This window comes from Camelina sativa, chromosome 17 (assembly GCF_000633955.1).
Source record: "Camelina sativa cultivar DH55 chromosome 17, Cs, whole genome shotgun sequence".
NCBI classification, from domain to species: domain Eukaryota; kingdom Viridiplantae; phylum Streptophyta; class Magnoliopsida; order Brassicales; family Brassicaceae; genus Camelina; species Camelina sativa.
In genome coordinates this window covers 9041016-9064781 of record NC_025701.1, presented here as the reverse complement: position 1 = coordinate 9064781, position 23766 = coordinate 9041016, and the positions used below count along the sequence as shown (strand labels likewise).

At 36.1% G+C, this 23766-nt stretch overlaps 5 protein-coding genes across 5 annotated transcripts; 3 read left to right on the top strand and 2 right to left on the bottom strand.

The window, feature by feature from the left end:
* On the top strand, nt 2489-5456 carry LOC104756307 (jasmonate O-methyltransferase-like). Its single transcript, XM_010478881.2, is given in 5 exon segments — nt 2489-2678; nt 2854-3067; nt 3070-3275; nt 3967-4254; nt 4953-5456. Coding segments are annotated over 5 exon segments (1164 nt in total). The 5' UTR covers nt 2489-2603; the 3' UTR covers nt 5334-5456.
* Nucleotides 6385-9117, top strand: LOC104756306 (cytochrome P450 90A1-like). The gene is made up of 10 exons (XM_010478880.2): nt 6385-6719; nt 6825-7146; nt 7382-7531; nt 7606-7801; nt 7941-8014; nt 8167-8253; nt 8339-8417; nt 8516-8622; nt 8725-8843; nt 8931-9117. The coding sequence occupies exons 1-10, from the start codon at nt 6508-6510 to the stop codon at nt 9025-9027; spliced, it is 1443 nt and encodes a 480-aa protein (XP_010477182.1). The 5' UTR covers nt 6385-6507; the 3' UTR covers nt 9028-9117.
* On the top strand, nt 16809-17463 carry LOC104756305 (defensin-like protein 19). Its single transcript, XM_010478879.2, has 2 exons — nt 16809-16969; nt 17085-17463. The coding sequence occupies exons 1-2, from the start codon at nt 16906-16908 to the stop codon at nt 17255-17257; spliced, it is 237 nt and encodes a 78-aa protein (XP_010477181.1). The 5' UTR covers nt 16809-16905; the 3' UTR covers nt 17258-17463.
* Nucleotides 17886-20255, bottom strand: LOC104756303 (uncharacterized sugar kinase slr0537). Its single transcript, XM_010478878.1, has 8 exons — nt 19974-20255; nt 19555-19803; nt 19383-19454; nt 19254-19292; nt 19042-19149; nt 18811-18908; nt 18593-18704; nt 17886-18280 (listed from the first exon to the last, which is right to left on the bottom strand). Exons 1-8 carry the CDS (start codon nt 20118-20120, stop codon nt 18032-18034), a joined length of 1074 nt encoding a protein of 357 aa, XP_010477180.1. The 5' UTR covers nt 20121-20255; the 3' UTR covers nt 17886-18031.
* LOC104756302 (gamma carbonic anhydrase 1, mitochondrial) lies at nt 20997-23715 on the bottom strand. Its single transcript, XM_010478877.2, has 7 exons — nt 23694-23715; nt 23326-23569; nt 22949-23092; nt 22323-22448; nt 22073-22224; nt 21377-21659; nt 20997-21297 (listed from the first exon to the last, which is right to left on the bottom strand). Exons 2-6 carry the CDS (start codon nt 23438-23440, stop codon nt 21387-21389), a joined length of 810 nt encoding a protein of 269 aa, XP_010477179.1. The 5' UTR covers nt 23441-23569; nt 23694-23715; the 3' UTR covers nt 20997-21297; nt 21377-21386.

Below are 23766 nucleotides of genomic sequence, written 5' to 3'. Positions count from 1 at the left end.
CTTAAATAAAATAAATTTATCCATAATTGCGTTGTTAACCAAAAATGAAGACAAAAAACAAGGCAAAAATAAATTGAACTAATATTGCCAATATTTAATAACGTTGGTTTTGCAACAATAATGAGGGAGAAGCTGGGTGGATCTGCTAAAATCACTGATGGAAAGCCGTCACAGCTAGGACTCGCTGGAAGAGAGGAAGAGGAAGGCGATGGCGGAGAATGAGAGAAACCGGAGAGGGAGCGGTTTTGAGGAGGAGGGTCAGGTGGAGCCGGCAGAGAAGGAGGCTCTGATTGCGGTGTTGGAAGAGGCCTCAAGACGAAGAAAGTGACCGAATGCGTCAGGAGTGGAAGATAAGACCTTACAAATCGACGGAGGAAAAATAGTCATTTGAAGGGAGAAACCTCACCGGAATCGCAAAAATGTCGGGAGAGGAGGCCATTGGAGAGATCTTGACTATGAAGCAATAACCGATCATGAACGGAACCGCCGGTGAAGAAACGTATGTGGAAGGACATCTTCTTAATTCTTCCACTAATCTGCTGAATCAATTCTGAAGAGAGAGATAAAAATATTAAAATACGATTGATTGATTGTGTTTGTTCATCTTTTCTGAGTGAAGTCCATTAAAATTTAAAATGACACCAAATCAAATGGACATTAAACAACAGAATTTTTTATGTAGTTTAAAATCCATCAAATAAATACATAATCTAATAACAACAGATTTTAATAGACTTTTTTAAATATCTAATTGAATAATATTTGATTTCAAAATACATCAGATTTCTTTAAAATACAGTGTTGAATAACACCCCCTAAGAGGAAAGATACGGGTACGAACCCAAAAACAGGTAGTTTAAACTCAATTTTTTTGTTTACCGAAAAAAAAAAATCATGTTACTGAAAAATATCTGACTGTACTTAACTAAGTTCTAAGTAGTATTTTACTAGCGCTGATTAATGACTGTTAACTACCTAAATAGATGTTGACAGTCAATTAACACGAATCCTTCATCACTTAGAATCAGTCAAGAAGTTTTAGTTTATAATAATTGTTTGCTTGTGGTTAGTCGGAACTCTCAAATTTGTTTTGATTAATTTTTTCCTAATATAAGTTTATGTTACTAAAAAAGGTGAGAGCTTGAATTATATACTAACAAGCCTTGTATTAGTGTCAACCTCGCGTCAAAATTAAATGAGTCTAAAATCGATATATTTCGTAATCACATGATATATAATGTGCAAGTCTATAAATGTTGTACACCTAACGAAAAAGACAAGAACGTTTCCATATCCAAGAAAGCCAAATAGAACATTGTTAACACTATGCTTTGTGGAAACACGCATAAAATTTTCTAGGTATATATTCACATCATAAAATAAAAAAAGAAAGAAAAAAAGAAGGGCTGAGTTCACCTAGCTAATTCAGTTTTTCCTAGCTTATCAATAATTTTCATTGATTTTACCATCGACGGCGAGATGAGAAATAGTCTAATATGTATACCAAACACAAAGAATCAGTCTCTTCTTCTCTCGGAAGAACAAAGTCTTAATTTCTCTTAAGTGGACCCAAACAGAAGAGACCCATTTCCATGAGCCTTTATTTAGCCATTGGTGCTTGTTTTGCTACCCTTTTTGTGGATTAAACTTTTTTGCAGTTTTAGAATTTTTAATGATCAAATTTATTATAAACCCTAAACAACCATATTGAATGAATTATTTAAGCCTAGTGTGCTCACTTTGGAAAGAACAAAATTCAAGACTTCACACATGCAATATTTACTTCAAAACCAGCCCACATCATTGTCAGGTAAATTCAACTAATATTAAGAGCATGCAAAACTAGCAAGCCTCGACATGAAAGTAATCACCACTTTTACTTCTTCCTCGAGATTTGCTCAAGACAGTTTTCTCTCCAATTGCTTCAGATATTTCCAGCCATAATTACTCCCCTTCACGGTTTCTCATGGTCTGTGACAGTGGCGGACCTATCAAAGAAGAAGGAGGGTCAGCTGACCTGGTTAAACTTATTTATTACTTGTTTTACATGCATTATTAGAAAATTCCAGCAGCACAGTTGGTAAAATTTTGTAGTGATGACCCCCCCTCCCCCAGTTCGAACCACCAATATAACACCACTATTTTTTTTTCTTTAATAATTGACCTCCCTAAAAAAATTCCTCGGTCCGAGTTGCTTCGAATTTACAATATTTATCTTCGAATAGTATTAGAAATCTGCTTGTAATTCCAAACGATACTTAGATTTAGAATAGAAGGTGAATAAAATTATTAAAGAACAAAATTAAACCTCTTAACTTAGTTAAAAATATAGAGAAAAGTTCGTAAAAGAGACCGTCGTCGTATGTATGTGTGTGTAGAAAGAGAGATGTACTCAACGTACGTCCATAAAATATATGCATGTATGGTTTATACGAACAAAAAACAAAAAATTATACCAAAAAAAAAAGATATGCATGTGGCTGTCAAATCACTAATCTCTTACAACACCTCTTTCCTTATATATATCGACCCAACATCACTTACTATATTCATTAACCTTCTGCTTCATCAAAAATACAGAGACACAACAAAGAGAGAGAGATATGGAAGTAATGCGAGTTCTTCACATGAACAAAGGAAACGGTGAAAACAGTTATGCCAAGAACTCCACCGCTCAGGTTGAATTTTTTATATCAACAAGTTAAATAATATGCATTGTTTTCAAGTTTGAACAAAAGAAATGCATTGTTTTATATATATACGAGTGATTAGTGCTATATCTTGAACATAATTTGGTTCTCGAACATAATTAATAGTGACAAAGATGTAATGATTTTTTGATTACGCATGCAGCGCAACATGATGACTCTAGGCAGAAGGGTGATGGACGAGGCCTTGAGGAAGCTTATGATAAGCAATTCGGAAATTTCAAGCATTGGAATCGCCGACTTAGGCTGCTCCTCCGGTCCGAATAGTCTCTTGTCCATCTCCAACATTATCGACACAATCCAAAACTTGTGCCCTGACCTCGACCGTCCGGTCCCTGAGCTCAGAGTCTCTCTCAACGATCCCCTAACAATGACTTCAACTACATCTTTGCTTCTTTGCCGGAGTTTTACAACCGGCTTAATAATAAGAAGGAAGGTTTACTTGGTCGTGGAGGAGGAGAATCGTGTTTTGTGTCTGCCGTCCCTGGCTCCTTCTACGGACGTTTGTTTCCTCGCCGGAGCCTTCACTTTGTTCATTCGTCTTCTAGTTTACACTGGTTGTCTCAGGTGTGTACTGTTTCTATATACGGAACTTCACTTACTTATTTATTAGTATATAATACTTACGGATTGTCAAAAAAAGAAGTATATAGTAATACTTACGAATATAATAAAATAAAAAGTCAGTGTTTTTGAAAATGCCAACTAGCATTCTGAAAAATGAATTGTCAATTTTGATTTTCTATTATGAGTTATGGCTGGAATATCATAGTTATGAAAATTTTAATTCGTAAATAAAAAATACAAAAGTTTTATATAGTTAATTTCTTAACGTGAGTCATGAAAAGAATTATGAAGATCGCGATATTTTTCTCATAAAAAGTATTCATTGAGGAAACAATACCGAGAAAATATTACGCAAGTAATATACCTTTTATCAAAACAAATTTAGTGCGTGGGAATCTATCTCATTTGGAGAAACCAACACAAAAAAAAAAAAAAAAAAAAAAAAAAAAAAAAAAAAAAAAAAAAAAAAANCTAGTGGTTCTGTTGTTCATACATCTCAGTGTCACACACACAAGAAATTACGAATGTGGTCCACATAATTTATCATTTTGTCAAAATAGGGGTTTAGACATCACGGATCACACATGCACACACAAGAAATTACGAATGTGGTCCACATTTTTATCAAAATATCACTCATTATACGGCAAATAAAAATGCTAACAAGTTGATTTATCATCCATAATTTAAGGTTCCATGTGGTGAGCCGGAGAAGAAAGACGGGGTTGATACAACTGATTTAGGCAACGTGGGGAAACTCTACATATCAAAGACAAGTCCTAAGAGTGCACACAAAGCTTATGCTCTTCAATTCCAAGCTGATTTTTCGGTCTTTCTGAAATCACGATCCGAAGAGTTGGTCCTTGGGGGCAGAATGGTTTTATCATTTCTTGGTAGAAGATCGCAGGATCCTACAACCGAAGATAGTTGCTATCAATGGGAACTCCTAGCTCAAGCTCTTATGTCTATGGCCAAAGAGGTATGTTGGTGTAGATATGTTAACATATATTTAGAAGTTAGAACCAACATGGAAATAATCTCTTAGGTTATAAAATAGGCCGTATTACACTATAAGGATTTGACCGTGGCACATTACCTGACCAATTAAGTCCTAGTAATGTGGCCCATGTCTTCTTTTTCAAATTGGTTGATTTTTTTTCTAATTATTTAAGTTAGTCAAATAATTAGAAAAAGGCTACTAGACTAGAACTACCCTTTTTATATCTCTCTCAATAACGTATTATCGACGATTAGCTTTGATATCATATATGTAGTGCCGAATACTAGCAAAAAAATCGCAATGTCCTGTTAATGAACTTTCAAATTCTAATATAACATATATATATATATATATATATATATGAATATATGAATATAACCAATTAATTAATTAATTTTGAATAAAGCATTAACACTTATGGAAAAGGCTTATTTAATAGCTCTTGATGATAAAAGTAGTAAGGTAAGGAAGTAAGTGATAGCCTTGTCATAACTAAAAAATATTTGATAGATAATAATATCTTGGTAATTTAATCTAATTTCTTGAGTTTGCTTCAGAAACGTAGATTATTTGATGAATATATTATAACCCAACCATAACAATATCAGATCAATAGATGAATAAAGATTAATACTGAATAAGTCATAACTAAAGGTGCCTTATTTTCTTCGTCTAAGGGTATCATCGAAGAAGAGAAAATCGATGCTTTCAACGCTCCTTACTATGCAGCAAGCTCCGAAGAATTGATAATGGTGATAGAGAAAGAAAAGTCTTTTTCAATCGATCGGCTTGAGATAAGCCCGATTGATTGGGAAGGTGGGAGTATCAGTGAGGCGAGTTATGACACAGTAGTACGGTCCAAACCCGAATCCCTAGCTCGTGGACGAAGATTTGCTAATACCATAAGAGCTGTGGTCGAGCCGATGTTAGAGCCTACGTTTGGTGAAAATGTGATGGACGAGCTTTTCGAAAGGTATGCAAAGATCGTGGGAGAATACTTCTATGCGAGTTCACCTCGTTACACTCTTTTTATTGTTTCGCTTGTAAGAGTGGGTTGATCGTGTTAAAAACACATGCCTAAATACATGTCTTTGGACCTACATTGACATGATTTGTAAGTTTTCTAATCAAGTATCATTTGCTTGGAGAATGAAACATAAAAATAAAGTGTGATTTTACGGTAAACCTATAATTATAAAAGCAAAGAGAATCAGCGGGGCCTTGAACAGAGAGATATGGGAATGGGATGCATGTAGACGCATCCGTCACGAAATATGCAAATAGAGTAATAGACTTAACTTTTGGGTAATCACATAATTATTGGGGTTTTTTTCGTTTAAATTTTCCTTTTATAAAATGAACATTAAGGCGGAATGTGACGTGAGAATGTTAAAAGTGATCATCAGTTCATCACTTTAAGTTGCCACTTAGGAGTTGTGCCGCAACAAGTGGAAAACAAGTTAATCATGGCCACTCGTGAGAATGTAGTGCAATACCGCAACAACCTCTCTTCACCGTCCATGTGTCTCCCATATTATATGCTTTTTTCCATTTTTGTGTTCCTATTGTTCCTTTTGTTTCAACTTTCAGCGAAAAAAAAAAAAAAACTTTCAGCGCATGGCGTCACCTCCCATGACCTAGACAAATTTATACCCATCAAAGTTCCATGACCGAAATATTTTTCTATAGCCGTTGAAATGTTTTCCACATGCTCATGATTTATTTTTTAATTTGCCAAGGAAAGGATCGTGATTAGTTGCACGATACGTCAAATACTGTTGCGGAGTTATTTTGATGGGTATAATCGTTTTATTTTTATCAAATACGTCAAATACGTATCTTCCGTACGTGATGATTTGTTTTATTTTTATCATTCAGCTATAGTATAAATAACTACCGAAATTTAATGTACCGATACTTTTTCATATATCAAGAATTCTTTACACCAAAATCTACCTAAGTTATTCTCTTGATTTAGTGTATATATATAGCCAGCCTCTCGATTGGTTTACCTGTGAGAAAATACATATACATTTACACATACACTGATATACACATATTCAATAGATTTTTTAGTCTAACGGGACATCATGAGGAGCCAAAAAAGATCAACACCCCACTCACTTCACTTGTTACAAAATATCTCATTATATTTATAGATTAACAAGCTCAAACCAAAACTGCATACTTAAATTTAGAATTACGTTTCTTCCTATATTGGAACAAAATAAAATGGAACATCTTTGCCTCTGCGTTCTCCTCTGCGCTGCGATACTAACACTTGGAAAAATACTCAAAATTATTATCCAAGATCGAAAGGAATCAACGGGCGATGTTCCTCCGGGAAGCCATGGTTTTCCGGTGATCGGAGAAACACTTCAGTTCATGCTTTCCGTTAACAGCGGCAAAGGATTCTACGAATTCGTCCGTAGTCGCCGTATCAGGTAAACTGAAGAAGCTTCTGGCTCATCTAGAAGTTTCCGGTTCATATCATTGATACTTTCTATTTTTAGAAACTTAAAGAAAAAACATACTTTTGTATATTACAGGTACGGAAGTTGTTTTAGGACAAGTTTGTTCGGAGAGACACACGTGTTCCTGTCGACGACCGAGTCAGCTCGGGCTGTCCTGAACAACGACTCAGGGATGTTCACAAAACGGTACATAAAGTCCATAGGTGAGCTTGTAGGTGAACGGAGCCTTCTCTGTGCTCCTCAACACCATCACAAGATTCTCCGTAGCCGTTTGATCAACTTGTTCTCCAAAAGATCGACGGCTCTGATTGTTAGACACTTTGATGAACTCGTCGTGGACGCTCTTAGTGGATGGGAACACCGTGGTACGGTGATCTTGCTCACAGATTTGCTCCAGGTTTGTTTCACACGCTTGCGTAGTATTGGTTGGGCCTCTTTAAAACCTATTTTTTGTAAGTTCGGCCCATAATGTAAACGGAAAATAAATGATAATTAACTTTAGTCAAAATACATGAAATGGTTAGGCCTAAAAAAAAAAACTATGATAATTAACTTTAGTCAATCACCAATTTCATTCATTTTCTTACAAGGCATAACTTAATTGAGATTGTTCTAATTTGGTGGTGTTGCAGATAACATTCAAAGCAATGTGTAAGATGTTAATAAGTCTAGAAGACGAAGAAGAATTGGGTTCCATGCAAAAAGATGTGGGCTTTGTTTGTGAAGCGATGCTAGCTTTTCCTCTCAATTTACCTTGGACTAGATTCCACAAGGGCATCATGGTACGTCGTTTTAATTACACTCTTTGAAATATCCTACTATTATATATTAATTTGGTTTGATCCATATGATGCAGGCAAGAGGAAGAGTAATGGAGTTGTTAGAAGATATAATTAGAAAAAGGAGAAATGAAATAAATAATCAAAATAATCATCATGAAGATTTTTTGCAGCAGCTTCTTGCAGTAGATAACGACACTTCTTCATCGTCTCCCAAGTTGACTGATGCTGAGATCAAGGACAATATTCTGACCATGATCATTGCAGGTCCAGTTTAATACCCATCATTTTTACACTTAAGAGAGGAAAAATGAAAGAAGAAACAAAAAAGTATAATCAGATTAACTGAATCTTCTTAATTTAACATGAATCCGGTTTATACAAAAAAAAAAAAAAAAAAAAATTCAAAAANACACGACGGCTAGTGCTCTAACATGGATGGTTAAGTACCTCGGTGAAAATCAGAAGGTTTTGGATATTCTTATTGTAAGTTCTATAACTACAGTTTCTCTTGTAGGATATTTTAATAAATTTGTTTCACTTTAATTTCTGGTTTTATATATATATTTATAAATCAATAAAGACAAACTTAAAAGGTTTTGTTTTTAAAACATGTCATTGTCTTGGTCGGTCAACAGGAAGAACAATCTCAGATTGGAAGGAAGACATTAGATAAACCATTTCTTGAACTAGAAGATCTCAGTGAAATGCCATATGCCTCAAAGGTAATATATAAACGTTTTTTCAATATAATGGACTACTTATTTTGTTTAATTTATGTTTACATGTATATACAATTTCTGGATATAGTTAATGAAAGAATCTCTGAGAATGGCGTCTGTAGTGCCTTGGTTCCCAAGATTAGTACTTCAAGACTGTGAAATGGAAGGTTTTCTTTAATTATTTATCTTTAAAAAAAATAATTCCTTTATTCTTATTTTGTTTGATCGATCTGACTTAGATACATTTTGTTTTCTGATTTTAAAGGATATAAGATTAAAAAAGGGTGGAATATAAATATTGACGCAAGATCCATTCATCTTGATCCTGATGTATATAATAAACCTCACAAATTCAACCCTTTAAGGTTTGAGGTAAGTTAAGTATCAGCACAATTTAAAGTAAAAGTATTAAAATTTTACAGTTTCTTTGTTTAACTGTTTTGTGTGTACTTAAGAAACTTGATTTGAATGAAGGCTGAAGCAAAAGCAAACAGTTTCTTAGCATTTGGGATGGGTGGAAGAACATGCCTTGGACTTGTTATGGCCAAGGCTATGATGTTAGTATTTCTCCACCGTTTTGTAACCACTTACAGGTTCGTACCATTTTTTATATTTAGTATAGCAAAATTTGAATGATTATGTCATAGTATTTATTTAATGATTGTGAAAAAAAATTGAAGTTGGGAGGTGGTAGATGAAGATCCAAGCATCGAAAAGTGGACATTATTTGCAAGATTGAAGAGTGGATATCCAATTCGCGTGTCACGTAGATTATAAATTTATATGTTTCAAATTAGATTTTATACATCAATAAGTGTTTTTAGATACAATGTTTCATATCCAAATGTTATTTATTGTAATATTATAGTACAGAACGATTTTGCATAATGTCATATTGTCATTACTATAATCAGAAAGAGGGGAGAAGGTTCCTCTTTGTTTTGTGTTTTATGGACACATGATTAAAATTCCTCCATATATAATAATTCTAAGGTTGATCTCTAAATTTTCAGCTTAAAAAGTAAACAAATATCAAAGAAATCGATGATGGTTGTATGTTGACACAAAATATTATATGGAATCTTAAGAGTAATCTATGATAACTAAAAAAAATTGTTGGTACACTAGTTAAATCTCCTTGTACTAGGAAATAACCACTACTAGTCTACTGGAATTTTAGTGGTTATTTATTTGACATAAATGGGCTTATCTGAAAATTCAATACAATTTAAATTTCGGTATAATTCCCAATTGCTTTGATGCTAAGGAATGACTCAAAAGTGTGTATTTTTCTTTAATTAATGTGATAAATGTTTATACAATACTAAAATTTGGTTTAGAAAACGGTTATGCAAGTGGATAATGGTTCGCCAAAAAATGATTAATCCCCTTTATAATAAAACGAAAGTACACAACATTATTTTGGTAGACTTTATAATTTTAATAAATGGTTACAAATAGATTATACATAGATTATGAATTAATCCATATATTAATTGTAACAAATAAAATCTTAATTGTAACAGAAAATCTTAAACAAGTTATTCCAAATTGATAGTTTATGGATGTTCCAAACTTTATTTTCGGAAGATCACATATATGGTTCCAAATATCTAGAATCACAATATTACCAATTTATTTTTCACAGATTTTATTCATAAACCACATCAATAAAAAAGTTATTAAAGGGATAAAAATATATTCTCAATCATAAAAAAGAAATCAAATCTCGCTAATTTAACAAGATTAATCGTGATCTTCGGAATCGTATTCAGAAATTAAAAATTAAACCTTAATGCTAGATTAGGACCATGCTAGAGCACGGGTTGAAATCCCTTTTATTTATATTATAATTTATATGATTGATTTTAAAAGTTTTTAAGGTCCTAATCTAGCATTAATCGTGATCTTCTGAATCATATATTATAATATAAATAAAAGAAATTTCAAGCCGTGCTCTAGCACGGGTACTAATCTAGTTAGTTTATTATAATTGAATTCCAAAGCACGTCCAATTTATGTGTCATGGACAGAACAAAAGTTTGGTTAAAAAGATCAAACAGGTTGTGGATCCTAGGAACAAGTATGTTGTTCTAATGGTCAGATTGTTATTATGGATTTGTATGTCATTACTAAATCAATTTTCTTTTCTTTCCAATACTAAAACAATTTAACTAAAACTTTAGTATCCTCTTAAGATTCTCTTATCGTGGGCTCACCTAGAGCACTTTGTTGCCAAAAAAAAGAAGAAATCTTATACTAATAATTTTCTGCTTATTCATCATCGTAGCACATATTCAACAATCCACAGACATCAAAATTCGCATCCTCATTATATTTTCTTATAATAATTTCCTGTTTCATCATAATTATATTAACACTTTTTTTAAGCTGTAAATTTGAAAAAAAGATGATGAAGTTTTACTTCTTGTTGTTATATATTTTATCCAGGTTATTATTACACTTCTTTCTAAAACTACATTTATTAGAAAGATCATAAAATTGTTGGTGCCTTGTGCCATGCAATCTCTAATACAAGCCTGTATGTTTTTGGGTTGTCAATGACAAAATGTGTCGGGTTCAATTTTATTGTATTACTCATCTCATTGTGAGGACGTGGACTCATATAATGTATGCTAATGAAAAATATAATATAGAAACAGCAGAAGTTAAAATGTTGGTGACTTGTTGCCAATTATATTATAGAACAAACAAAGTAGTGGATAAGAACAGGTCCTAAATAACTTCATATACTTAGGACAAACTTTTTGGAGGAAAATACTAATAAATGGATTAGAAAGAAGGGTATTATTAATAGATACCACAATTCTGAAACTAAATGAAGTAAATACTATTGGCCCATCGGCTGGCTAAATGAGAGTAAGTATAAAGTATTAAAGTCATAAATACCTTTTAATTAAAACAACATGTGTATTAAAAAAACATGTAATAAGAGAGAGATTCAACGCTGGGGAATGAGTGAGGGGGAGAGAGGGAGAGAGGGAGACGCGAGAGGGGAGAGGGCTAAAGAGGTAGAGAGAGAGGCGGAGGGAGAGAGGGGAGAGAGAGGAAGGGAGAGAGGGGAGAGAGAGAGAGGGGGAGAGAGAGAGAGGTGGGGAGAGAGAGGAAGGGAGAGAGAGAGAGGGGAGGCGGAGGGAGAGAGAGAGGGGAGAGAGAGAGAGGTAGAGAGAGAGGAAGGGGGAGAGAGGAGAGAGGGGAGAAGACTAAAATAGTTACATAAAATGCAAAAAATGAATCTGAGCCGATACTGTGTACCAGTGTGGTATTTAGTTATATCTACTGCATATACTCTAGAAAGAACTTTCACTGGCAAGAAAGAAGATCAACTAAATCAAAGATTACTAGTTATATACTGTTTCATAAATCTTGATTCAAAATATCCCCTAGCTAGCCAGCGAGTACTCAATCTGATACAACAAATGAAATGATCTTAGCCCAATAGAAAATAAAACTCCAATTGTGTGGTTATAAACTCGTTAGAAGAAAGTTAAAATTACAGGAACATTCATTAGTTGACCTAAACCAAAAATAAACTCCTTTCTTTTTCTTTTAGCTTTAACTTTAGCCTAAAATATCCAAACCAAACCGTAAGATATATTTTTAACTCAAATGGATGTGTTAAGATATATTTGATACTTCCAAGTTGATATGTTTAGTTTAGTTTATACTTCGAAATTGGACAGTAACAAATTAAAAAGTTGCATCCTTTAATGAGACACAAAATAATGCCACAGTTTGACAAGATTAAAAGAGTCACCGGAGTTAAAATTAAAAGGCCTACGATAGTAAGATATATAAATTCATCCTCGCAAATTAGTTTTTAGCTAATGATCTAATCAAAATTCAGAAAATTTATACAAATTTGCGCCACCCCCTAATTCGAAATAGCTAAGTACCGACCATAACCAGAACCATTATTAGAGCCAGAGCCATCCCTATGACTACGACTAGGATGACCATGACGATGACGATGACGTCCACTTCCATCGTCACGCGACGATCCTTGCCACTGCACGATGCTGTTTTGAGGCTCAGGTACACCGTTGTTTTGCCACTTGCTTTTCCACTGAGGGACAACGCCGTTTTGCAACTGTGGGACAACGCCGTTCTGTTGCCACTGAGGAGCGACACCGTTCTGCTGCCACTGAGAAGCGACACCGTTCTGCTGCCACTGAGGGGCGACACCGTTCTGCTGCCACTGAGGAGAGACACCGTTCTGCTGCCACTGAGGAGCGACACCGTTCTGCAACTGCAAGTGATCAACGCCGTTTTGTAACTGTGGGAAATCGCCGTTTTGCAGCTGTGGGAAATCGCCGTTTTGCAACTGTGGGAAAACGCCGTTCTCCAAACGATTAGCAGCACCGTTCTGCTGCCACTGAGGGACGTCACCGTTCTGCAAGTAATCAACGTCGTTCTGCTGCAACTGAGGGACACCACCGTATTGCCAGTGATCACCGACGGCGTCGTTTTGCTGCCACTGAGGGACGGCACCGTTTTGCCATGGATCCCTTTCTTGGAGGAGCGACTTCTTCCTCTCCATGATAAAAGTCTCCACCGTCGTACGAAAGTCCTCTCTGCTCAAACCATCCATCCTCTTGGACCTCAACGACGCCGTTTTCGTCACTCTCTCCGTTTCCATCCTCCGATACTCCACCTTCTCCTCCGTCTTCTTCTTCTTCTTCTCCGTTCTCGTCCTGCGATAACTCTTCGAACTCACCTCAACCACCTCTCGATCATATCTACAAATACTCTCCTCAACCGGCTTATAAGACTCTTGAAACGCCGGTTGCACAGGAGGACTCTCTCTGTAACTGGAGTTGTTATAATATCCAACATCCTGACCATTCAGTATATTACAATAATCTTCTAACGTCGATACACGAGGGGGCGGGGGGACGGCGAGATATTGATCGTATATTATAGCCTTTTCCTTTTTCTTGGTGGTTTTGTTTTCGTGTTTGTAAACTAAAAACAAGAAGCCGACGCCTACGCCAGCGGCCACGAAGAGAAGGATTTTTAGATAACCAATAAACAACCTGAACCAAACCATAACCCCATGCAGTATAGTCACCGTCGCCGGTAGACACACGCAACCTACTCCGAAGGCGGCCAGTTTGACGACGAATAGAATATTCCATAACGGATTGTTAGGACCGGAGTTCCAAAGAGAGTTGTATATCTTACTCGCCGCCTCCATTGTGTTTTTTTTTTTTTTTTTGGGTGTATAGAGAGATGTTTTGTGAGGGTTATTATGGTGTGAATATATATATGTAAATGTATGGGTGAAATAAATCTAGGGAAGATTTTGCGAAAACATGAAACGGGAAAGTGAAGATATATGATAAATTTTCTCGGGGAGATTGATCGGATTAATATAAGGAAAGATAGGAGAATGAAAATATTCTGGTTGGAGAAAGAGACAAACTGATACTGTGAGACAGATACGATCACTAGAGAGACTAGCTAGTGTGGTCCTTTTATATAGAGGAACTTCATATATAATACGTAGATTTATATATCATTAGCATATTAATGGTCATTTTATAATATTTTGCTTGGCCGTCTCAATTTATTTATAATATTGTGGACACTCGACCAATAATGTTCCAATTAATTTGTTTCAGTTTCTTTAGTAAACTATTTTTAAAAAATAGTCTGGGCAAGTATTCTGTTGCCCGAATTAGTGGTTGTTTGCTGTTTATTTTATATTCAGTTGTCTATGTTTTTAGCCAATGAATAAACAATGGTTCGTTTTCACTTGTTGAAAACAGGGTTGGGCGCCCTATAATATCTGCGACTACGAATGTTGATTAGTATGTAGTATATGTCATATACTGTATAGGCTATAGAACGGTGAAATTTAATTATTATTATCTGAGTTCATATATAAGCCATGTTGGATATTTAAAATATACTTCTATTCTATCATATATAAATTATTTTCAATTTAGAAAAATATATATATGTTAGATTGCTGGATTTTACTCAAATCCATATTATTGGCATTGCTTGCGTTGGTAGATCTTTTGATTTTAGCAAAAATTCGAAATTTTCTTTACTTTTTTTTGTCAAAGAAGAAAATTTGAAATTTTCCATTTTATATGCACATACATATATAGATATATAATATCCTACATGTTCAATTTGTTAAGAAATATATAATATATAATATCTAAAAAGGATCTCTTATTGATATAGCAAGTTTCCAATGTAAAACGAACCCAATATTTAATGAAATCTCACTAAGTTTTTCCGGATTCGGGTGTAGATAGATATTTCTACAAACATAAATCGAGCTATATACTGCTATGTTTCGAATCTTTGCTGAAGTAAAATGTATATTTTACATCAAGTAATAATGAATCATATAATATTTAAGTTACTACAAAGCAACAACGCGATCTCAAACGATATATTTCTACAAGATGTGTAGTACATAAGTGACAAACAACAATAATATATGTAGATAGACCGGTTGGTGAGCATATGTATAAACAAACTATAAAGCCTTTGTAAGCTCCTTTTAAGCAGACACGTGACACTCACGCGCCAAGAAAAAACTTATCCACACATAATGATAATGAAATGATTCAGAAACACTGAAATGTAATATAGTTTCACGATCACGAGGGTCTCATGGAAATCGAAAATGTGATAACAATTTCAAAGGTCAAGGCTGAATCCATTTATTTCAGAAAACACAAAACAGAGTAGTTTTATAAGAAAATTACAGACAAGACTGGTTTATCTATGTGCATATCCAAACACTGGCCGATTCTGTGGTCGCTGTCAAACAATCTTTGTCATAATTATCATAACCTATTTTTGTATTCCGACAATATGAAGCAAATAATTAGATGTTGACAAAAGAAATAAAAGTAATTAGTTTGATACGTACGGTTTCATGCATGTTCGACATAATTTGTATTACTTAGCCAGATTCATGTCCTGTTTTGACCACCATGCACTTTCGTTCGTAACAGCTTTTATATGTGAGTGAAGAAGTAGTCTTGTAGACTTTCACAATTTGTAGTTTCTGGTTTGTGTCTTCATTTTTGTTTATAGTTATCGTGTTTACTTTTGACAAAAATACAATATATATATTTTTTTTTGCTCAACATCAATTTTTCATTCACCAAATCAAACTTACAACCAAATCAAAGGAATATTACATTTCCCCCTAAAGACTTGGACCAAAACAAATGCAATGGTTGATCAAGTACAACCCTGGAACAATAGCGGAACCAACGCTACCCAATCGCGAGCCATGCATTTTTTAACCATACTGAGATAGATAACACTCCACAACTCGGAGTGAAATCATCTCTTAGACCACCTAAAATCCTATGATACGAAAACAACAACTAACTCCGGGGATAACCAAAATCTATACTAATATCAAAGCAATTCTAAGCTATTAGAACCTTATGATTGGCGTGTAGGACTTGTCTAACTGACATCGACACCAATAGGCGCTGCATAGAAGGACTTGGTTTCTCCGGCTTTCATTGTTCCGATCCTAGGCCAAAAACGGACAATACATCCGACTGATCCGGCCGGCTAAGAGACGCGAAACAAAACCCGCAGGAACTGATGCTTCTCCGGACAACCACTCAATGACCAGAATGCTAATCGCCTAAAGATAAGAGTTTCAAACATAGATTAGCATAGCTTCATCTCTCGATGCAATTCCGGATTAGTCATCATAGCATCTGCATTGAAGTTTCACTTCTTAAGCGGACTCAAAACACATGATTGCCTGCTTTGAGGATAACCTCAAATCTCGGCCACCAACACCCACAGGATCCTCCTCAATAACTGGTAAAAAACTTGAAAGCTCGACTCTACCAAAATCCTCCGGTCAGTTAGGATCTCCGGCAAGAAGGTAGGAGAAGCAGGAGGGCGCGACACACGAGCCCAGATCCGACGCCCTGAGTCTTCGAAGAAGGCCGCCGGAGCAGCTTCAATTCACCAGTCTCCCGGAGATGAGGACAAGCCGAGATCTCTCCATATCGTCCGCCACCGCACCATAACAACGCAGCAGTGGAACGGTTCCTAGCCCTACCGGAGAGGAAGAGATCGAGATCTTTCACCCTACTACTACAAAGAAAGAAAAGAAGAAGAAACAAAGCCCTCTCACATCGCCGGCAAAATCGCAGACGGTGGAGAGGCGAACGGAGCGTAACGACGGCGGAACTTTAGATCTAGGGTTTTGAGAGGAAAAGAAAAAAAGTTTTATTGTTCTGTCTCAAACACTTTTACAAGATAAAAATTTTTTTTTTTGCATTAGCGTTCTTTTTGGTGCAGACATAAAATCTGAACTGAAATATATATATTTACAAACGTATTTTCTTTTTGTTTTGATAATAACAAGCCCGAACAAATTAGACGTCAAAAGTCTCTTATCAGTTATCACAATGTCTATAGTCAAATCTTGTATTGCCTATGGATAAGAGTTTGGATAAATAGTGGGCTTGGTAGTTTCCCATTGTTCACACTATACAAATCACAAAGACAGACAGTTCTAGAGAAACGATAATCGTTTCAAAGTCAAAGGTTAAACCAGTTTTAAATACAATTCTATATAAAGATCTCTCAGCTAGTGCCTAGTGAATATCCATAAAGCAAAAAGCCATGGCTTCTTCTCTCAAACTTATGCTCTTCCTTTGTCTCTCCATTTTCCTCATTGCTTCCACTGGTATGTATGATCATCAGTCTACTCTAAGCTTCTAAGTACTCTTATCTCTCTATAACATATATGGATCTCATAGATGGAGCATGATAATATATCTTGTGTTTGGAGAATTTTGCAGAGATGATGACAGTGGAAGGAAGAACTTGCGAGAGGCGAAGCAAGACATGGACAGGGTTTTGTGGCAACACTCGTGGTTGTGACAGTCAGTGTAGGAGTTGGGAAGGTGCTTCACACGGGGCTTGTCACGCTCAGTTCCCGGGTTTCGCATGTTTCTGTTACTTCAACTGCTGAAGAAAACATACTCTTTAAGAGCTGTCTGAGTCCTCTTCAAGTGTCACTTTGTTGTCTTGTAGATCCTATAGTCTCTATGGATAAACCATAAACCTTGAGCTTGGGTTTCACTAATAAAAATCTCCCTCTTGTGTTTGGGAGTTAACACTATATATATGTCTGGAGTGTCCTGACATAAATCTATAATAAGAGACTTTTCATATCTACTTGACTACTTCAGCAGAGCAACAACTTGATTGATATAGCGACATGCTGACAACAATATTTTAACAGTAATGATTGCTACAAAGTCATAAATGCAATATGATAGCAGAAGCTCTATTCTTGGATTTACAATAACTATCCATCAATGATTAAAGTAACGGACCAATGAGTTGTGTGACTAGCTTTGTTAGTGTATTTTTGTGTGTGCTTGTTTTACGGGTTGAGACGTAGCTCCTGGTTTTGCTGGGAATGACTGAGAGTCTGTGAATGAGATTTCTTTACCGTCACGAATATACACTTCTTTATTCTGAATTGACTCTCTAAGAGAATAACATCAACTTAGCTTAAAATCGAACCTTCTGAGCCACAGAGAAATTTACACCCTAACCCCGAACAGGGCAGTTGAAATTTATGCACACAAGAATATGGAAACAAACATGTGAATTGAATTTAAACTGAGACCTCAGTACAGATACAATGCTGTGAGATTCTTTGTGAACAACATAAAGCTAAGAACAGCCTAAATAAAGAACATAAAGCTTGAAATCCCCACAATCTGCTGGTGATCCATCAGTTGTGAATGTCAGGAACAGGTAAGTCCTTCAACTGCAACTGTTTGTTCATCCACTGCCAATTCTCTGGGGTTACTTCTCCTCCGAGAGCACGGATGACCGATCCGCCACTGCATGATCCCACTTTGCAACATTCTGCCAAAGACAACCCCTTTATTAGTCCGTACAGAAACCCGCTTGCGAATAGGTCACCCGCTCCTGTGGCATCAGTTGCTACTGTCTCTCCTATGGCTGATATTTGTACCACCTGATCAAGTAAAGAGATGAAAATACTTATTCGTTGTGAACTTTAGGATCCTTCAATTCAGTCAGAACCTAACAAGAAAAAGTGGGATCTCGATAGAGATAAATGGTAAACCCTTCAGTCCCAGCAACAACCTAACCAGAAAGAGGAGCTATTGAATCACAATTTTGAACTACAAATTTGTATGGCAACATTTTCCTCATAAGCGAACAAAAAGAGCCAAAGCTAATGAAACATAAAGCTACTTGATAAGTTACCGAGCTTATTCACACCAAAAAAAAAAAAAAGTTACCGAGCTTATTTAGAAAAACAAACCTCTTTATTATGTTTTGCAATGCACCCTTTAGACCCTAAAGTTACCACAGCCCATCTGCAATGTCTGCTTAAGAACTCAAGAGCAGCCTCCGGGCCTGATTCTTGCTCACCCCTGAAACTCACAATCCAGAGCTTAAGAGTATTTCATGGACTCAGTGAAAGGGTTAAAAAAAACCCTGAGCAGATAACTTTGCAGGGGATAAAGAAACATCAAATACCTAAGAAGCTCAGCTGCTTCGTCCTCGTTAGCAAAGCAAAGATCTATGTTACCAGACTCTAGAAGCTTTCGAAGCTCTGATCTAGAATTTCGGACCATCTAGTCACAAGAATTTATATCTTTTCAATTCAAATGAAAAGCCTCAAGTGCGTAAACATTTGTAAAGCCACAGATCATATTTCAAAAGAAGAATTGAAACCAAGAGGTTAATGATCGCTCCAGATATATATACCTCAAAACTAGCTAAATCCAAAGAAACAGAAAGACCTTCTTGCTTGGCAAATCGAATGGCTGCTTGAATTACTTCTAAATTAAGAACAGCATATCTTAGAACCAACCACTGTATAACAGAGAAAGACCATCAACAACGCTTAATGAACAAATCTCCATAACTTTACAATGCTTCATAATGGCAAAGAGTGATTAGAGGAGCTAAGCTTTAACCTTAGAGCCTGTGAAATCTTCCTTGCTTAATTCATCAGCCTGAAACAGAATCAGCTTTTACCATCCTTTCTCATTGACAAACCAATTCACAATATCAATAAATCCCTAAAAAGGAGAGAATACACAAACCTGAATCTTCACAGCACTCGAGAGACATGGTCGCATTGTTCGATTACCAGAGTCATCAACCAAGCAAACACACTAAAAAGAAACAACGCCCACTGATCAAAATGAAATCTTTTCCAAAAAAGTAAAAAGGAAGAAGAAGCACAATTAATTTCACAAGTTGTGGCTAAAAGACCTGAGCAGTGGAACCTTTCTTCTTCCTCAGCCTAGAGATACTGACACCACTGAAACCCATATTGCTCACAAACAATTGGCCTTGCTCATCGTCACCATAAGCCCCAATAATCCCAGTGGGTACACCGAAACCAACGCTCAAGCCTCTAACTGTATTGGTTACACTTCCACCAGCTATTTTCTTTAATGGAGCAATACTGATATGTGCGTTAAGCTCTTTTAGTATGTGGTCTAACTCATCCTTTTGCACCTTTAACAATTAAAAAGGATCCGCTTAAGTATAGAGTAACATTAATTCCAAATCCAGATTCCGATTCCAGAGTATATTCAAAAGGAAGATAAAATTTTCAAACTTTTGCCTAAACCCAAAAACGAGATCACTCGTAATTGGACAAAGGAAAAACAGAAGGAAGAGCTTACGGGAATGGAGCCACCACGATCACCGGGAATTTGATCGAGTAAAGACCAGTCAACGGGAGCGACGTTATCGATAAGAGCAGCGGGTTGGAGTCCAAGTACGAGTGGAACAACAGCTTGGGGGGTTTTGGGCAAGGCCTCAGCTACCATTCTTATGAGATGATATCTCTATCTCTTTCTCAGTGTTGTTGTGTTATCTCTCTGTTAGGCCTTGCCCGATTTTTTCTCCTCGGTCCCGTCTCAGTTTTTATATATATACGGCGGGTGGAGTGGAAACGAGACGAGGCCAGGAATAAGTAGGATTATCCGATATTTACGAAATTGCCCTTACATAAATCAAATAAAAAATCTGGCGTAAATTGTAACTGATAAGATAATAATTCTCAACGTTTTCTTCTTGTAATGATTTAATTTTTATTGACTCGTCTCATTGAGTGTGACAAATAGTGAGAAGTTAACTTTATTTTTTTCCACAAAAAAGTGAATTTTAAACAAGAAAAAGTTGAGGTCCAGTATCAATATTGGATTTCGATATGAATAATGATAGTGTACTACACATTGTATTTGGCGCCGCTTTGCTTTATAGAATCAAAAGTACTTTATCCTCTACTGAGTGATTATCATAGTACCATTATTCCAAGGAGCCTCATTGCTCTTTCAAATTCTAATAAATGCTAGACTTATTATACCTTTTGATTTGTGTTGTACACTAACAATCATGGAAACCATTACAAGTAAACCACATAGAGCTTTATCGGTTTTTTCTGTATTTCATAAGAAGGCAACGTGAGAGTGCTACCATGTCAAACGTCTCGTGGTTTAAAGGATTGAGAGAAAGAAAAAATGGTCCACTTATTGAGATCTACAAGGAACTAGGTAGAATCCAATTACACGTATATTATTGTAACGAATGGAAACAAAAGATTAATTTCAAGAAATGAAACGGCCTTTGACAAAAAGAACGAGACGAATCATAATAGAAGATTTGGTTTTATCAAAACCAAAAAGACGACCAAGCAAGCGTAATTCACGGTACCAATACCATCAACCCCACTAATAATTTGCAGTTATTATATGAATATATATATCATGTTTGGATCTTCTTCATTTTTGCCTAGCAACATAGGCGCACATGGATTTGCATTAGCACATGCATCAGACTTATTATTCACTCATGTTTCATAAGCTTGATTCTTAAGTTCAAACGACCAAAGTAATATAGCATCCAAAGTTTGATCTGACAATACCATTCCCTAAGATTCCATGACAAAATGTCGAACAAAGCTTCTCCAAGAGCTGCAAATTCATCTACCCTAATGTACTCTACCTGCCATTATTCAAACCAGAGACCGAAACATAATCCCCTTGAACATCTTATACTATAGGGTTTCGATCAGTAAACATACCTCAGAAAAATCAGTTCACATTAGATGGATGCTTTGTTTCTTTATCAGGCTGTATGTTGTTAGGAGTTTCTCTCGCACTACCGAGCATTGAGTCATACTCCTCGTCCTTTTGTGCATGCTTCTTGCGTAGAACCTTCTCAAACTCAATCGCATTTAATGGCTTTGCATTCTCTGCAGCGTGAGCCTGTGCGAGGTTTGAGTAGTTTGTTGCTGACTCGGCGATAAAAGCAATTTCCTCATCAGTGAGCTTCCTGAGGAACCTTGCAGGGTTTCCTCCCCATACCTGATTCATTATAGACTAATGCGTTAGAACATTTTATATCTAGCAGCAAATATTGCTGTTAAAGGAAATAAATCGGTCATGATGAGGTACAAACACCCTACGGCATTCAAACGCTGGTGTATGAATAGAAGAACATTTACACTTTCATCAAATTGACTTTTGTTAGAACATCTGAAATGTGGATAAGATATATTGTATCTAGATAGAGAAGAAGATTTTCAGACTAGAAACTGAATTTTAATTTAACACCTAATCTACAATACTCTCAACAGTAGAGATGATTACCATTCAAAGCAAAGACAATAATAATATCAATAGTATATAGCCTATGGTGTCTAAATAGCAATTGAAGTATGTCAGCACCAATGGTTATGGGACTTCAGGTAATCAGAAAATTTTCCACAAATCCATACCTCTCCAGAAGGAATTCTGGTGTTTTGTCGGACAAGCGCACCAGCAGCAACCATCCCATGCTTTTCAACTACGACCCCGTCAAGCAGTGTCGCCCCCATCCCAATAAAGGTCTCATTCTCAACAGTACATCCATGTAAAACAGCACTATGACCTGTTACAGACCTAATTTAACACTATAGCCCAGATGCCTCTTGGACATGCATCAATATTAGACAATTACAAAATAAACAGTAAGAGATTCCCACTAACCAATGGTTACATTGTCTCCAATGATGGTTGGATGCACCTTCCCACTTAAGTTTGATTTTGCCACATGCAAAAGTGAGTTGTCCTGAATATTAGTTCCTGATCCAACACTAACGCTGTTTGCATCCCCTGCGCAGAAAGGAAGAGAGCAGGTTTAGACTGTATGTTAGTCCAGTTTTTCCTGGTAAAAAGTAATAACAGGCTTAACCAAACAGTACCAATGTTTTATCACATACCATCATTCTGTACAAAAAGGAAAACCTTATTCTATTACCATTAAACCCAAGGATGTGCATCACAAAAACAACAAATAAAGATCCAAACTAGCCTACAGATACTTGCACTAATGATTCAACTCATACTCGATATGAGGGGATATCATATACTCATAAGACTAACAGCAAGAATCATCAAGATATAATGTAATTATACTTAAGGCTCCTTCGGTAATGCTAAGATCCACATTGAGCAGTCTTAGACTTATTCATCACTAAACCATAAAAGAAGAGTAAAGAACATATATTTGTTTGCTACTTTCTACCGTGGTAGTTGACCAAACTTCAGTCACCACACAAGAAAACCCAAATCAGTCATAAAAACCAAACACCGAAGCTTAGTAGCTCGCTCACCTCGTAGTACGCATCCATACCAAATGGACGATCCTCTTCCAATCTGAACGTCCCCAATAACTGAAGCGCTTGGTGCCACAAAAGCTCCCTTATCCACAATCGGAGCCTTATCAAATACGTTCATCAGAGTCCGATGCCTTGACACTATAGAGAAAAGCCACGATCACAATATGAACAAATTATCAGAACCAGCAAAGACACATTCCTATAAGAGTCCATCAATTAATTAAATCCCATCTGCTTCTCAAATTCCAGAATCGCTACATATCAATTCCAGATCTCTAACCTAATTAGACGAGCTGAGTAACTCAATCGAAAACTCCTCAATCATAAGAATTCGAAATCGGAGAGTAAAATAGAGCTACGGTGAAGCTTACGTTGTTCGCGGAAGTAATTTTTGCCTTGAAGGCGACAACCGAGGCGATCGAGAGCCTGACCGGTCTCACGGATCCAAAAACCAACCGAGTAAAATGCTCTGCCTAGGGTTCCCATTGATCTTCAGTCTCTTCGCTTTCACAGGTAAGCGAAGAACTCTACACTGAAGGAAGAAGACGAAGATGGTCGAGCCTCGAAGAGTCGAAGGTGAACAAGACTGAAAGCGAAATGCAAAATGGAGAGATTCTGGAACGACGACGAACGAAACAAATTATTAGTGATAAATTACAGTTACGGTGGTTTATTCTGGTTCAAGCGAACCAAAATTAGAAAACTGAACCAAAATTAATAATTTCATAAGTTTACGCACGTCCACATCAAAATAATTAACTACTGTGCACCTAATTTCCGTTTTCTTCTATTGTTATGATGCGTCGTCATCT

Bases quoted from the DNA above. Each gene is read 5' to 3' on its own strand.
- LOC104756303 (XM_010478878.1), bottom strand. From the start codon at position 20,120: ATGGTAGCTGAGGCCTTGCCCAAAACCCCCCAAGCTGTTGTTCCACTC. The intron at 19,293-19,382 runs GTTTGTGTATTC...ATTCTGTTTCAG, and splicing joins CGAGTGCTGTGAAGATTCAG to GCTGATGAATTAAGCAAGGA. The intron at 18,909-19,041 runs GTATATATATCT...TCTTGTGACTAG, and splicing joins TGGATTTAGCTAGTTTTGAG to ATGGTCCGAAATTCTAGATC.
- LOC104756305 (XM_010478879.2), top strand. From the start codon at position 16,906: ATGGCTTCTTCTCTCAAACTTATGCTCTTCCTTTGTCTCTCCATTTTC. The intron at 16,970-17,084 runs GTATGTATGATC...AGAATTTTGCAG, and splicing joins TTTCCTCATTGCTTCCACTG to AGATGATGACAGTGGAAGGA.
- LOC104756306 (XM_010478880.2), top strand. From the start codon at position 6,508: ATGGAACATCTTTGCCTCTGCGTTCTCCTCTGCGCTGCGATACTAACA. The intron at 8,623-8,724 runs GTAAGTTAAGTA...ATTTGAATGAAG, and splicing joins TCAACCCTTTAAGGTTTGAG to GCTGAAGCAAAAGCAAACAG. The intron at 8,844-8,930 runs GTTCGTACCATT...AAAAAATTGAAG, and splicing joins CGTTTTGTAACCACTTACAG to TTGGGAGGTGGTAGATGAAG.
- LOC104756302 (XM_010478877.2), bottom strand. From the start codon at position 23,440: ATGGGAACCCTAGGCAGAGCATTTTACTCGGTTGGTTTTTGGATCCGT. The intron at 22,449-22,948 runs GTGAGCGAGCTA...CTTTCTGCGCAG, and splicing joins GTATGGATGCGTACTACGAG to GGGATGCAAACAGCGTTAGT. The intron at 22,225-22,322 runs GTTAGTGGGAAT...GGTCTGTAACAG, and splicing joins TGGAGACAATGTAACCATTG to GTCATAGTGCTGTTTTACAT.